General features: G+C 43.3%; 1 protein-coding gene across 1 annotated transcript in view; it reads right to left on the bottom strand.

Moving 5' to 3' along the window:
• Nucleotides 1–3122: 3122 nt before the first annotated feature.
• The window catches only part of Rilpl2 (Rab interacting lysosomal protein like 2), a 23540-nt gene continuing 13876 nt past the window's right edge, over nucleotides 3123–12786 (bottom strand). Inside the window, exons 3-4 of the mRNA XM_008839292.3 lie at nucleotides 12641–12751; nucleotides 3123–3185 (exon numbers count right to left, since the gene is read on the bottom strand). Coding sequence (XP_008837514.1) covers nucleotides 3155–3185; nucleotides 12641–12751 — 142 coding nt within the window. The 3' untranslated portion in view covers nucleotides 3123–3154. The remainder of the gene's footprint in view (nucleotides 3186–12640; nucleotides 12752–12786) is intronic.

Below are 12786 nucleotides of genomic sequence, written 5' to 3'. Positions count from 1 at the left end.
TTTTAAAAGTTGTACTGTGTTGGGTTTTGGGAAGTGGGATATTTTTTGTTTTGTTTGTTTTTTGTTTTCATTTCTGTTTTTTTTTGGGGGGGGTTGTTTTTTTGTTTTTTTTCTTTTTTGGTCTCTTTGGGACAGGGTCTCCCTGTAGCCCCAGCTGTCCTGGAACTCACTATGTAGACCAGGCTGGCCTTGAACTCACAGAGATCCACCTGCCTCTGCCTCCTGAGTGCTGGGATTAAAGGCATGTGCCACCACACCCACTTCATTTCTGTTCTTTGAGATATAGTCCCCTGTAGTCCCAGCTGGCCTGGAACTCACTATGTAGACCAGGCTGGTCTTGATCTCACAGAGATCCACCTGCCTCTGCCTCTAGTGTGCTGGGATTAAAGGTATGCATGACCATGCCTGGCTTGTACTGTGTTTTATATTATGATATGACATTAGATCTTGGGAACACACAAAAAAGTAATGATTATGATTTAAAGTGATAATGTTTGTATGTCAACAAGAAGTGGATTGTACTGGTTAGTTTTCCTTAACTTGAAATGAACCTAGACATATCTGGGAAGAAGGAACCTCAATTGAGAAATTTCTTCTATCAGACTGGATATGTCTATGAGGCATTTTCTTGACTGCTAATTGATATAGGAGGGCCCAGTCCACTGTGGGCAGTACCAGCCCTGAGCAGGTAGGCCTGGCCTGTATAAAGTAGTTGAGCAGGTCAAGGAAGCAAGCCAGTAAGCAGCATTCCAATCTCCAGGTTCCTGCCTTGAGCTCCTGCCCTGACTTCCCTCAGTGATGGACTATAACCTATAAGCCAATAAACCCTTTCTTCCCCAAGTTGCTTTTATCATGGTGCTTATCAAAGCAACAAGAAAACAAACTAGGACATCTAGATAGGCTCTCAAATACTATGGACCTTTTGTTACCTTTTGTGAGAGAAGCAGGTTAAAGCCTGGTTGTGGAATTTATGACTGGGATCAAATCCTGTTTCTATCATATACTTGCTGAGGATCCTTCACCCCACTAAGGTTTAACTTCCTGAGGTATATCCCAAGAATAATACTACCTACCTCACAGGAGTGCATAGAGATAATGTGGGTAAGACACCTACGGGTACCAGGCAAGGCACACAAGAAATTTGGATCGCAAATAGTACTTGTCAGTGATACTGGGTAAAGTTGGGCATGGTGGTATATGCCTTTAATTCCAGCACTTGGGAGGCTGAGGTAGGAAAATGCCTTGTGTTGGAGGCCAGCTTGAGCTAAACAGTGAGACCCTTTCTCCAAAAAAGGGGGGGAATGGCAGTAAATACACACCTTTAATCCTAGCACTCAGGTGGCAGAAGCAGGCAAATCTCTGTGAGATCAAGGTCAGCTTGGTGTACATAGTGAGTTTCAGGATATCTGGGGCTAGGGGGAGACCCTGTCTCGAAAAAAGGTAGAGAAGGCAGGGGGTTGGTGGCTGGCAAAATGGCTCAGTGGAAAAGGCACTTGCTTCTAAACCTAACAACCTGAGTTGGATCCTCAGGACTCACATGGTAGAAAAAGACAACCAACTCTTGCAACTTGTCCTCTGACCTCCATATACACACACAAAAATATCTCTAACCTGGTCAGCCACTTCTAGCCACATGTACTCAGATATAGCCCTTTAACCTTTCTCAGCCTCTTGATCTTCAGATTGTCAACTCAGGGATCAGAACTAGTTTTTCCTCTTGCATTGTTATAAGAAACAAGATAATCCATGGTGCAGTCAAAACATACCCAGGAAGCCTGTGTGAGAAACTAGGCCCTAGGAGGTATCTGCTCGACCCTTCGTATCTTTGCTAAGCTCAGCTGCTCATGATCACTCTACTATTGTGTTGCTTTGGTTCCTAACTACATTTCTTTATAAAAAACTGTTTTATTATTTTTATTTTATTTTACGTGTATGAGTGTATTGCCTGCCTATATAAATGCACCCGTGTTGTACAATGCCCGCGGAGGTTGGAAGAGGGAGTCAGGTCCCCTGGAACTAGAGTTATGGATGAGTGTTAGCCACTATGTCGTGCTAGGAATTGAACCCACCCAGGTCCTCTGCAAAAGCAGCTAGTGTTCTTCACCACTGAGCCATCTCTCCAGCCCCCTAACTATATTTCTTCACATCTTTTTATCTCAGGATGAGCTTTAAAACCAATAGCATCAGAGGCCAGTGAGATGCCTCAGTGGGTAAGGTCGCTTGCTGCCAAGTCTCATGACTTGAGTTTGATCCCTAGGACCCACAGGGCAGAAAGAGAGAACTGACTCCTGAAGCTTGTCCTCTGTCCTCCACACTTTTGCCATGGCACACATGCCCATAAATACACACACACACACACACACACACACACACACTAAATGTTAAAAAGCCAAAAATCTAATAGCATCTTATAATTTGCAGCAATTATCTTCTCTCATGCAACATAATGGTGCCTTACTTGAGTTCAATAAAATATATATGAGCCATATGCCCATATTCATACATACCATATATACAGTCCTGTCAGAGACCACTCTACAACAGTGATAGAAGCTATAAAAATCATTTTACTTTAATATAAAAATCATGTAAAGAGAGTTGTGTGAGAAAAATCAAATTTTCACCAAATATCAGTGAAGTCAATCTGTCTGCCACATGTTAAAGATTAAATTATCAGATGGTCATGGTGGTGTAGACCTTTAGTCAGGAGGCACTCAGGAGGCAGAGGCAGGATCTCTGTGACTTGGAGGCCAGTATGGTCTACATAGCAAGTTGCAGCACAGCCAGGGCTATATAGTGAGACTCTGTTTCAAATGAAACAAATCAAAACAAAATAAAACAAACAAGGCCAAATATCCAAAAGGCTAGAACAGACCTCTCCATGTGGTTGAGACAATAGATGGCCCTGCTGCTGTGTTTCTTCTTGTTTCTGGGTTTTGTGGTGTTGCTTTCCCTGCCCAGGCCAAACCTTTGTGGCTGTCCAGTTCTAAAGCCAGAGAGTAAGTGAGAACCTCTTCTTCCTTCTCAGACTGTTCTGAGGGGGAAACAAATGAGTGAGCACAGGGTAGACATGTGGCACAGAGAGATGGTTCCAGGAGGTATCTTGACAGCTGTTTTTTCAAGTTTTTTCACTGCCTTGGCCATTGCCTTCGATCTAGGTATGTTTTCCTGACCGGAAAGAGAACCTGGGTGGAGGAAGAGAGGGAGAATGAGCATGGTCTAGGCCACTCTTGCCGATGTAAACTCAAATACTCATCCAGAAGCTGGTGAGATGGCTCAGTGGGTAAAGGTGCTTGCCCCAAGCCTGATGACCTGAGTTCAATCCCTGGGACCCACATGATGGAAGGGACCCTCCAGGTGTCATCCACACAGGCTCTGTGGTGTGAGCACCACACCTCCACAAACAAAGTATTGGGCTAGAGAAATGGCTCAGCAGTTAAGAGCACTGACTGCTCTTACAGAGGACCTGGGTTTGATTCCCAGCACCCACATGGCAGCTAACAACCATCTGTAACTCCAGTTCTAGGTTATCCAGTGTCCTCTTCTGACCTCCAAGGGAATTGCATGATACGGATGCATTTACACACATGCAGGCAATGCACCCAAACATATAAAATAACCCTATGGAAAGCAGTGTGGAGAACTCTTAAAAAACTTAAAATGAACCTATGATATGACCTGGTTATACCATTCCTTGGCATATAACCAAATGACTCATCTATGGTTGCAGAGATACTTATACAACCTTGTTTGTTGCTGCTCTTTTCACAATAGATAAGAGATGGAAGCAACCTAAGTACCCCTCAACTGATGAGTGTATAACAAAAATGTGGTACATTTCCATAATCAAGTTCTACTCAGTGGTAAAGAAAGATGAAATAATGAAATTTGCAGGTAAATGGATGGAACTAGAAACTATTATACGAAGTGAAGTAACACAGACTCAGAAAAACAAACAACATATGTTCTCCCTCATTTGTGGATCCTAGTACCAAATTCTTATACGTGAGTATATATCCTGATGTAACTGCAGGAACCAGGAAAATGGAAAGTAACCAGGGAGGTAAAGGGAAAGAAGGAACCTAAGAGAAAAACAGTAGGAGACAGGTTAAGTTACTAAGGGAGAAATATGTAAAATAGGGGTAGTTAAATGGGAGGGACAGAAGGAGGGCTATACAATGAGCTATGAGAATAAAGGGGAAGAAGGAGCTCAAAAGAGGTGGGACCATAGCAGATAGGAATTATCAAGGAAGAAATGGGAAAAATGAGCATACTTTAAATGGGGAGGGTGTGGAGGGAGGGTTAGACAGGGAGAGAGAGGAGAATAATACCTAGCTAGTATAAAAAAAAGGGAATTGTATTAGTCCAAAAACCTACTGAAAAATTACATACAGTATCTCTACATGAGTCCATGTATATAGCTAAAGGGTACATAACAGGAAACAGTACCAGATAGGAGAAACTTTCCTTTGATTTGTTGGCCAGGGTAGTCCAAGAGACTCCCATAATTACACAGGCTACTGACACAGTCCTTGATTGCCTTCCAGAACTTGAAGGTAAGACCCTATTGCTAGAGACAGGACATACTTCAGACACAGGACTTGCAGCAACAGAGCTGGAATGGACCTGGAAGCCAACTCTCCTAAAGGCTAGCTCTCATAGATTTGGAGAGCACTGTGCAAGCTGGTAAGGGAGATAAATGATCCAACCCTAGCTTCAAGGCCTTAAAACCACATCAGTGACCAGCACAGCAAATAACATTTGTGCAGGAGTGGCACTTTTATCTTGGGGGTAATTGACAGCTACATAATTGGACTTAAAGCCCACTCAATGGGTAGAAACTCATGTTTGGTACTGTAAACCTAGCCAAAGACACAGATGGAGAGGTCATAGATTTTAGAGAAAACTGCAAGGCTCTCACATCCCTAGACGAAAATAATTTCTTACTATGTGCAAAATATGGATCCTTAAATATACAAACAAGTATCTCAGTCACCACCCCTCAAAGAAGCTTCTTTTTCAACAGAGATTATTACAGAGTTCTACAACTAGTCATACACAGAGATTGTCTGTGAATTGCCCAAGCCTAAGTGGCACATCTGTGATACAACCTCTATATCTGAGGCTCACAGGAGATAGAAGAAGGGACAGAGAACACCAATGCATCTTTCAATTCTTATCAATGAAGCTCCCTCATGCAACAGAGGGCCAGGAACACAAAAGGTCACGAATGGCCAGAATGTAGAGAATAAGTCTACAGAGCGTGGATCCTTGGACAGGATACCTGTCCAGGGCTCAGGGACCATTGTGGAAGTGGGGGCAGAAAGACTGTAAGAGCTAGGAAGGAGGTACATGACCACATGGAAATAGTCCTACAGGCAACTGGGACCCTTATCCATATGAACCAACAGCAATGGTGTCAGCATGCACAAGACCCATGCAAACTCAAGCAGACAAAAACCCAGCACAGAACTGTGGAAATGGACAGCAAGCCCCAATCTTAGTCAAAGAATTATTGGCAGCTGATTCCTACCAGGTGAGGAAGAGCTGATCTTCTTAAAGGGAGGAACTCTAGATAGGCTGATTAGACCTCACAGGATGAAGTTGCACTAAGGGACATCTGGGGACACTAACTTGATAAGACTTAACACAAATGAAAGAACGTATGAGTTCCAGTGGGAGGCTATGAGAAGGGACCACTGAGGAAGGGGGTATAAATATGATTAAGATTTAAAAATTTTTTTATTGTGTATGAGTGTATTGCCTGCATGTATGTGAGTGCACCCGTGTTGTGCAATGCCACAGAGGTCAGAAGAGGGCTTCAGATTCCCCTGGAACTGGAGTTAAGGACGGTTCATAGCTGCCATGTGGGTGCTGGGAATCGAACCTGGGTCCTCTGCAAGAACAGTCAGTGCTCTTAACCACTTAGCCATCTCTCCAGCCCCATGATTAAGATTTTTTTTGTGCCAGGTGTGGTGGCACACATATTTAATCCCAGCACTTGGGAGGCAGAGGCAGGCGGATCTCAGAGAGTTCCAGGTCAGCTGGGGCTACTGGGAGACCGTGTCTCAAAAAGACAAAAACAAAAAACAAAACAAAAAAAAAAACTTTTTCTAGAAACAAACAAGAATTCAATAAAAAAATTAAAAATTAAAAAAATAAAATAAAGCCAGGCTTGGTGGCACACACTTTTAGTCCCAACACTTGGGAGGTAGAGGCAGGTGGATCTCTTTGAGTTCAAGACTAGCCTGATCTACATATTGAGTTCCAGGCCAGCTGGGGCTACAGGACGACCCAGTCTCAAAAAATAAGAGCAAAAATAAATTAATTAATTAATTTAAAAAAATGCTGACTTGTGTCTAAACTGTGACCCAGGACATCTATGAATATACCCCCCAAAAGAAAATCTTAAGAAGGAGTTACATAGGGTAATGGTTATGGAGGGTACAGTCCATGGTTGCTTACACTCATCCATTTGGCCATATATATTCATTCACATAGACACATACACAGAAATAAATCTTTTAAAAAATTTTTATTTATTTTTATGTGCATGTAATTGCACCCATGTCATGCAATGCCCACGGAGATCAGAAGAGGGTGTTGGATCTCTGGAACTGGTGTTATAGACAGATGTTAGCTGCCATGTGGGTACTGGGACTCAAAACTGGGTCCTCCACAAGAATAGTCAGTGCTGTTAACTGCTGAGCCATCTCTCCAGCCCCATAAATAAACCTTTTTTTTTTTTTTGGTCTTTTTGAGACAGGGTCTCCCTTTAGTCCCAGATGACCTGAACTCACTATGTAGACCAGGCTGGCCTTGAACTCTGCCTCCTGAGTGCTGGGATTAAAGGCGTGTGCCACCATGCCCAGCTATAAATAAATCTTTTAAAGAAAAAAAATTTGAATTTTTTTAAAAGTAAATAATTTTTAAAAAGTTGCTTTCGGGTGTCTGATAGGACAGCATTGCTCTGATGTCTCCACCTTGGTTCCTTTCACACTCATATCAACTTTGCAGTCAGCATGATTAACACCCCTACTTTAGAGATGAGCAAATTGAAGTCCTAGGAGATTAAGGAACAGGCCGGGGTCATGCATGGGGCTATGCAGTGGACACGTGGACTCCTGACAGATGATATCCTGGTTTTTTTTTGGTCTTTTTGAGACAGGGTCTCCCTGTAGCCCCACCTGGCCTGGAACTCACTATGTAGACCAGGCTGGCCTCAAACTCATAGAGATCCGCCTGCTTCTGCCTCCCAAGTGCTAGGATTTAAGGTGTGCACCACCACGCCTGGCTATTTTTATTTTTTAAAGAGTTTTTATGGTAGAGAAAAAAGTGGCCTTTTCATTATAAATATAAACCACATCTCTGCAATGAACAGCACATGCAAGATCTTGGTTAAGACAGATGAACGTGAAGGGTAGCTCCTGAGAAACAAACACCCAACAGTTAAGACAACTTCCAGCACAGAAAGATTTGACACAGCCTAGAATGACTAGGAACAGAGCCTCAGTGAGGAACTGTCTAGATCAGGTTGGCCTGTGGGCATGTCTGTGGAGGACTGCTTGATCTTCTTAATTGATGTGGGAAGACCCAGCCTGAAAGTGGGCAGCAGCATCCCCTGCTGGGTCTTGGGCTGTGTCAGAGGAGAAAGTGAGTGAGTACTGTGCATGCATGTGTTCACTCTCTGCTCTTGGCTGTGATGTGATTAGCTACCTCAAGGTCCTGCCTGGGCCTCCCATCCCTCCACCTCCACAATGATGGGCTGTAACCTGGAATTGTAAGTCAGGCAAACTTTCTCTTTTTTTAAAGAATTTCTTTTTTTTTTTTTTTTTTTCCTTCTGTCTTTTTGAGACAGTTTCTCCCTGTAGCTCCAGCTGTCCTGGAACTCACTATGTAGACCAGGCTGGCTCGAACTCACAAAGATCCATCTGCCTCTGCCTCCCAAGTTTTGGGACTACAGTGTGCACCACCATGCCCAGCTCAATTTGGGAGTCTTTTAGATAGACCCACTGAAGAGGTACTCCAATTGTCTCACCCTGCATCCCTGTTCAGCATGGAAGAAGCCAGAGCGGTCTGCATCCTGATTTCATATCGACAATTTGCAAAACCTCTTCAGAGGATGGTGTGATAAGAATAGGAGGTAGGGTAAAAAAGACCCCAAAGAAAAGTTTCATGAACTCCTGAGAAGAATGTGTATTCTGCAGTGTTTGAATGGAATGTTCTATAGATGCCTGTTATTTCCATTTAGAATTGTAATATCTTCTTAGCAGATTCTTTAATCAATAGAAAATGACCATCTTTATCTGTTCTGACTTGTTTTGTTGAAGTTTATTTTGTTAGATATTAGAACAGTGGCACTGCTTGTTTTTTAGTTCCAATTGCTTGGATCCTTTTTACGTCTTCCACCTGTGTTTTATGCTAAGGTCCATTTCATCTGTGTTTTAAGGTAAGGTCCATTTCTTGGAGGCAATGAATAGATGGATCCTGCCATTTAACTCATTGTGCTAGTCTGTGTCCTTTGATTGGGGTCTGGAGACCATTTGTATTTAGAGTTGTTGTTGAAAGACGTGTCTGTCTTTTTTTTTTTAGAATGTTTGTTTTTTTTTTTTTTTTTTCCTTCTGTCTTTTTGAGACAGTTTCTCCCTGTAGCTCCAGCTGTCCTGGAACTCACTATGTAGACCAGGCTGGCTCGAACTCACAAAGATCCATCTGCCTCTGCCTCCCAAGTTTTGGGATTAAAGGTGTGCGCCACCACGCCCAGCCCAAGAATTTCACTTTAAAAAAAAAAATTTTTATTTATTATTTTTATTTTATGTGTATGAGCCTATTGCCTGCATGTATGTGAGTGCACCTGTGTCATGCAGTGCCGAAGAGGGCTTCCGATTCCCCTGGAACTGGAGTTAAGGACGGTTCGTAGCCGCCATGTGGGTGCTGGGAATCGAACCAGGGTCCTCTACAAGAGCAGTCAGTGCTCTTAACCACTGAGCCATCTCTTCAGCTCCCAGAATTTCACTTAAAAGAAATTATTATGATTTTTATTTTATGTGTATGAGTGTATTGCCTGCATATATGTAAGTGCACCCGTGTCATGCAATGCTGCGGAGGTCAGAAGAGGGCTTCAGATTCCCCTGGAACTGGAGTTAAGGACAGTTCGTAGCTGCCATGTGGGTGCTGGGAATCAAACCCGAGTCCTCTGCAAGAACAGTCAGTGCTCTTAACCACTGAGCCATCTCTCCAGCCCCACTCCTTCTCTTTTAAGTTGCTTTTTTGTCAGGGTGTTTTATCATAACAGCAGAAATGAAACTAGAGTGCCAAGACAGAGCACAAAGCACAGTTTAAAATTATTGCCAAGCCAGACATGGTTACACAAGCATGTAATCCTGTACTTAGTGAGATCCTGGGTTAAAAAAAAAAAACAAAAAAAAAACAGGCCAGCCTGGTCAAGGTCTAGGCCAGCTAGGGCTACAGGGAGACTGTCTCAAAAAAACCAAAAATGAATGAATGAATGAATGAACTAATTAATTAATTAAAAGATCTGGGGATAGAGCACAGTAGTAGAACACTTGCTTAGCATATTTGAGACCCTAGATTCAATCCCCAGTACTGAAAGAAAACAAGATAAATGGGGCTGGAGCAATGGCTCAGCAGTTAAGAGCACTGGCAGCTCTTCTAGTACTCAGGTTCCATTCTCAGCACCCACATGGTGACTAGCAACAATGTATAACTCCAGTTCTAGGGGATCTGATGCCTTCTTCTGGTCTCCACATGCACTGCCAACTTATATACATGCAGGCAAAACACTCATACATATAAAAATAAAAATAGAAATAAACAAGATGAAAAGGGAGAAGGAGGAAGAGGAGGAGGGGGAAGAGGAAGGGGAAGAAGGAGCCCTTGAACATGGCTGGCAGCCTGTCTAGGTGGGCTGAGACCGGCTCTGGATTGCTGTTGGTATGCAGGCTTCAGAGCTGTGTTTATCCATGCTCTGCTTTATCTATACATCCCCTGATCCAGCTCTTCAGGCCTACCTCAGGATATGATGTCCCCTTCTAGCAACTTACCAGAAACCAGGAGTTGCCCTCAGCAACACCACTTTGCATCTGCCAGAGTTTAGTCATCTCATGAATCTCTCACCAGTACTGCCACACCCACCCAAGCCACAAGACTGAGTACACACAGCAACCTCCCCAGCACACCCTATGGTCCATTCTCCAAATAGCACAGCTGACTAAGTGAATCCTTAGCTTAAGCCTTTCCCTGGCTCCCCATTGTTCTCAGGACAAAGACAAAAATCTTCTTAGCGTGTCCTACTTAAGGAACTCGCCCATCTACTCATTCATTTCACCAGCTCAGTAAGCTTATCTGACTGTGAACTTCCGCCTCATGATTGTTAGATATATGTCCTCAGATGGACCCAGGCACAGAACAAATATCTTATTTTTCCCATATTAGACTCAAACACCAATGAACTGGCCCAAAGAACTCGTAAGGAGGAGGTGAAAGAACAGTGGTTTCTGCCTTCTCGAAGCCTTATTTAGACTGAGATACTTGGACAAGCAGATCAGGGTTCAAGTCCAGCCTGAAAAGCTTAGTGAGACTCTGTCTCAAAAATTAAAAGAAAAAAAAGAAAAAAGGCTGGACATATGGCGGTACATTCCTTTAATCCCCAAATCCCCAGCATTCAGCAGACAGAGGCAGGTGGATCTCTGTGAGATGGAGAGTCTGGTCTACATATTCAGTTCCATAAAAAGCTGGGCTTGATAACACAGGCCTTTAATCCCAGCACTCAGGAAGCAGAGGCAGGCAGATATCTGTGAGTTCGAGGCCAGCCTGGTCTGAGTAGTGAGTTCCAGCCAGCTGGGACTGTAGGAAGACCTTTAAAAAAAAAAAACCCCAAAACCCCAACCTTTTATGTGTGTGTCTTGACTACATGTATGTAAATGCACCTGTGTCATGCATTGCCTGTGGAGGCCAGAAGAAGGCATCGGATCCCCTGGAACTGGAGTTACAGATGGTTGTTAGTTTTTTTTGTGGGTGCTAGGAACCCAACCCACCTCCTCTGCAAGAACAGTCAATGCTCTTAACCACTGAGATGCCTCTCCAAGTCGACTTTTGCCTTCTTGATTGGTCATTTGGAGGTAAGAAAAGTGAAGAATTAAATACCAATAACTGTTAGTGTTCTTATGGTAATAGTATGCCTTTTGGATAGCTTGCATTCTGCCATGGAGGAACATCAGCATATAATAAGGTCACTGCAATGATTCAATGTACTAAAATTCAGCAGTCCCCCTCTTATCTGATAGGGATATGTTCAAGATCCTCAGTAGATGCTCCAAACTGTAAGCAGCCCAAGTCTTAAATATATTATATATTCTTAGAGGTTCCAGAACTTCTGATAGAAATAGTAAGAATCTTCCTTCCATTTTTCCTACAGTGATGTCTCATATCTTTCTTTTCTTTTTTTTTGTATTTTTATTATTTTTATTTTATGTGTATGAGTATATTGCCTGCATGTGAGTACACCCGTGTCATACAATGTTACGGAGGTCAGAAGAGGTCTTTGGATTCTCCTGGAACTGGAGTTAAGGACGGTTCGTAGGCTCGTAGCCGCCATGTGGGTGCTGGGAATCAAACCCAGGTCCTCTGCAAGAGCAGTCTGTGCTCTTAACCGCTGAGCTATCTCTCCAGCCCCATCTTTCTCTTTTCTAATGGCATTGGCCAGTATTTCAAGTTCTGTACTTCTTTTTTTTTTTTTCTCTCTTTTTCTTTTTGAGACAGGGTCTCCCTGTAGCCCCAGCTGGCCTGAATGCTGCTACATAGACCAGGCTGGCCTTGAACTTACAGCAATCCACCTGCCTCTGCCTCCTGAGTACTGGGATCAAAGGCATGTACCACCACACCCGGCTTCAAGTTCTGTACTTTCTAAGAATGTGTCCATGTATAAATTTCTGTAAGCCTAGGTTTCCCAGCCTTTAAGATGAGGATAACAGAACCTACCTCCTAGAGCTGGGGAATAGAAAGGTAAAACACACTGGTTTCTAACATTCAACTGTATATGCAAACCTATAACAAACTTTTTCCATTTTCACTCAAAGGAAGTACGTTCCAGATAGATACTCTTTCGCATACTGAGTTGTCAGCAGCAGACTATGGGCCTTGGAGCATCTATTAAGTAACACAGTTCACTTGAACACAAACTGCAATAGTGTCACTGTGGATTGCAGAGTCATGAAGGCCATAAAATGACAAATGGGCAGGTGGTGTAAAGAGCCTGGCTCTGGAAAAGACAAGATAATTCGTATCCCAAGCTGGACATGGGGAAACATAAGACTTCATCACAATGCCCAGAACAGCACTCAATTTAAAACTATTTCTCAAATTTTCTAAGAGATTCTGATTTAACTGAAGAGCCTCTTCTCCACACCTTGCCAGTACTGACAGGTGTGTCTGCTGCTTAGACTTCCATCTGGCAGAGGTCGCAATTATGATGCACTGAGATAGAGCTTTTCTCTTGGCTAAGGCCACATCCAGGAGAGAGGAGAGCCTCCCTATCCCGGCAGTTGGCCAGCCTGCCCTCAATCCTACTATGTTTCCACGTCCATTACGTAGTGGTAACAGGAGTATCAATGAGACTCACAGTTTCTTCATGATGGTCCTCTCTTCCTTGTCACTGGCGGCATTGCTGGTCCTGGTAACCACAGCTTTTTCTCTTCTTCCTCCTGGGGCTTCTCTTGGTGTAATCAGGCCACTGGGAAAAAAAGGGGGAGGGACACATGAATCAAT

The sequence above is a fragment of the Nannospalax galili genome, unplaced genomic scaffold, assembly GCF_000622305.1.
Source record: "Nannospalax galili isolate Female #2095 unplaced genomic scaffold, S.galili_v1.0 scaffold218, whole genome shotgun sequence".
Taxonomy (NCBI): Eukaryota; Metazoa; Chordata; class Mammalia; order Rodentia; family Spalacidae; genus Nannospalax; species Nannospalax galili.
The sequence above is the reverse complement of the archived record's forward strand: the minus strand, read 5'-3'. Positions and strand labels throughout refer to the sequence as shown.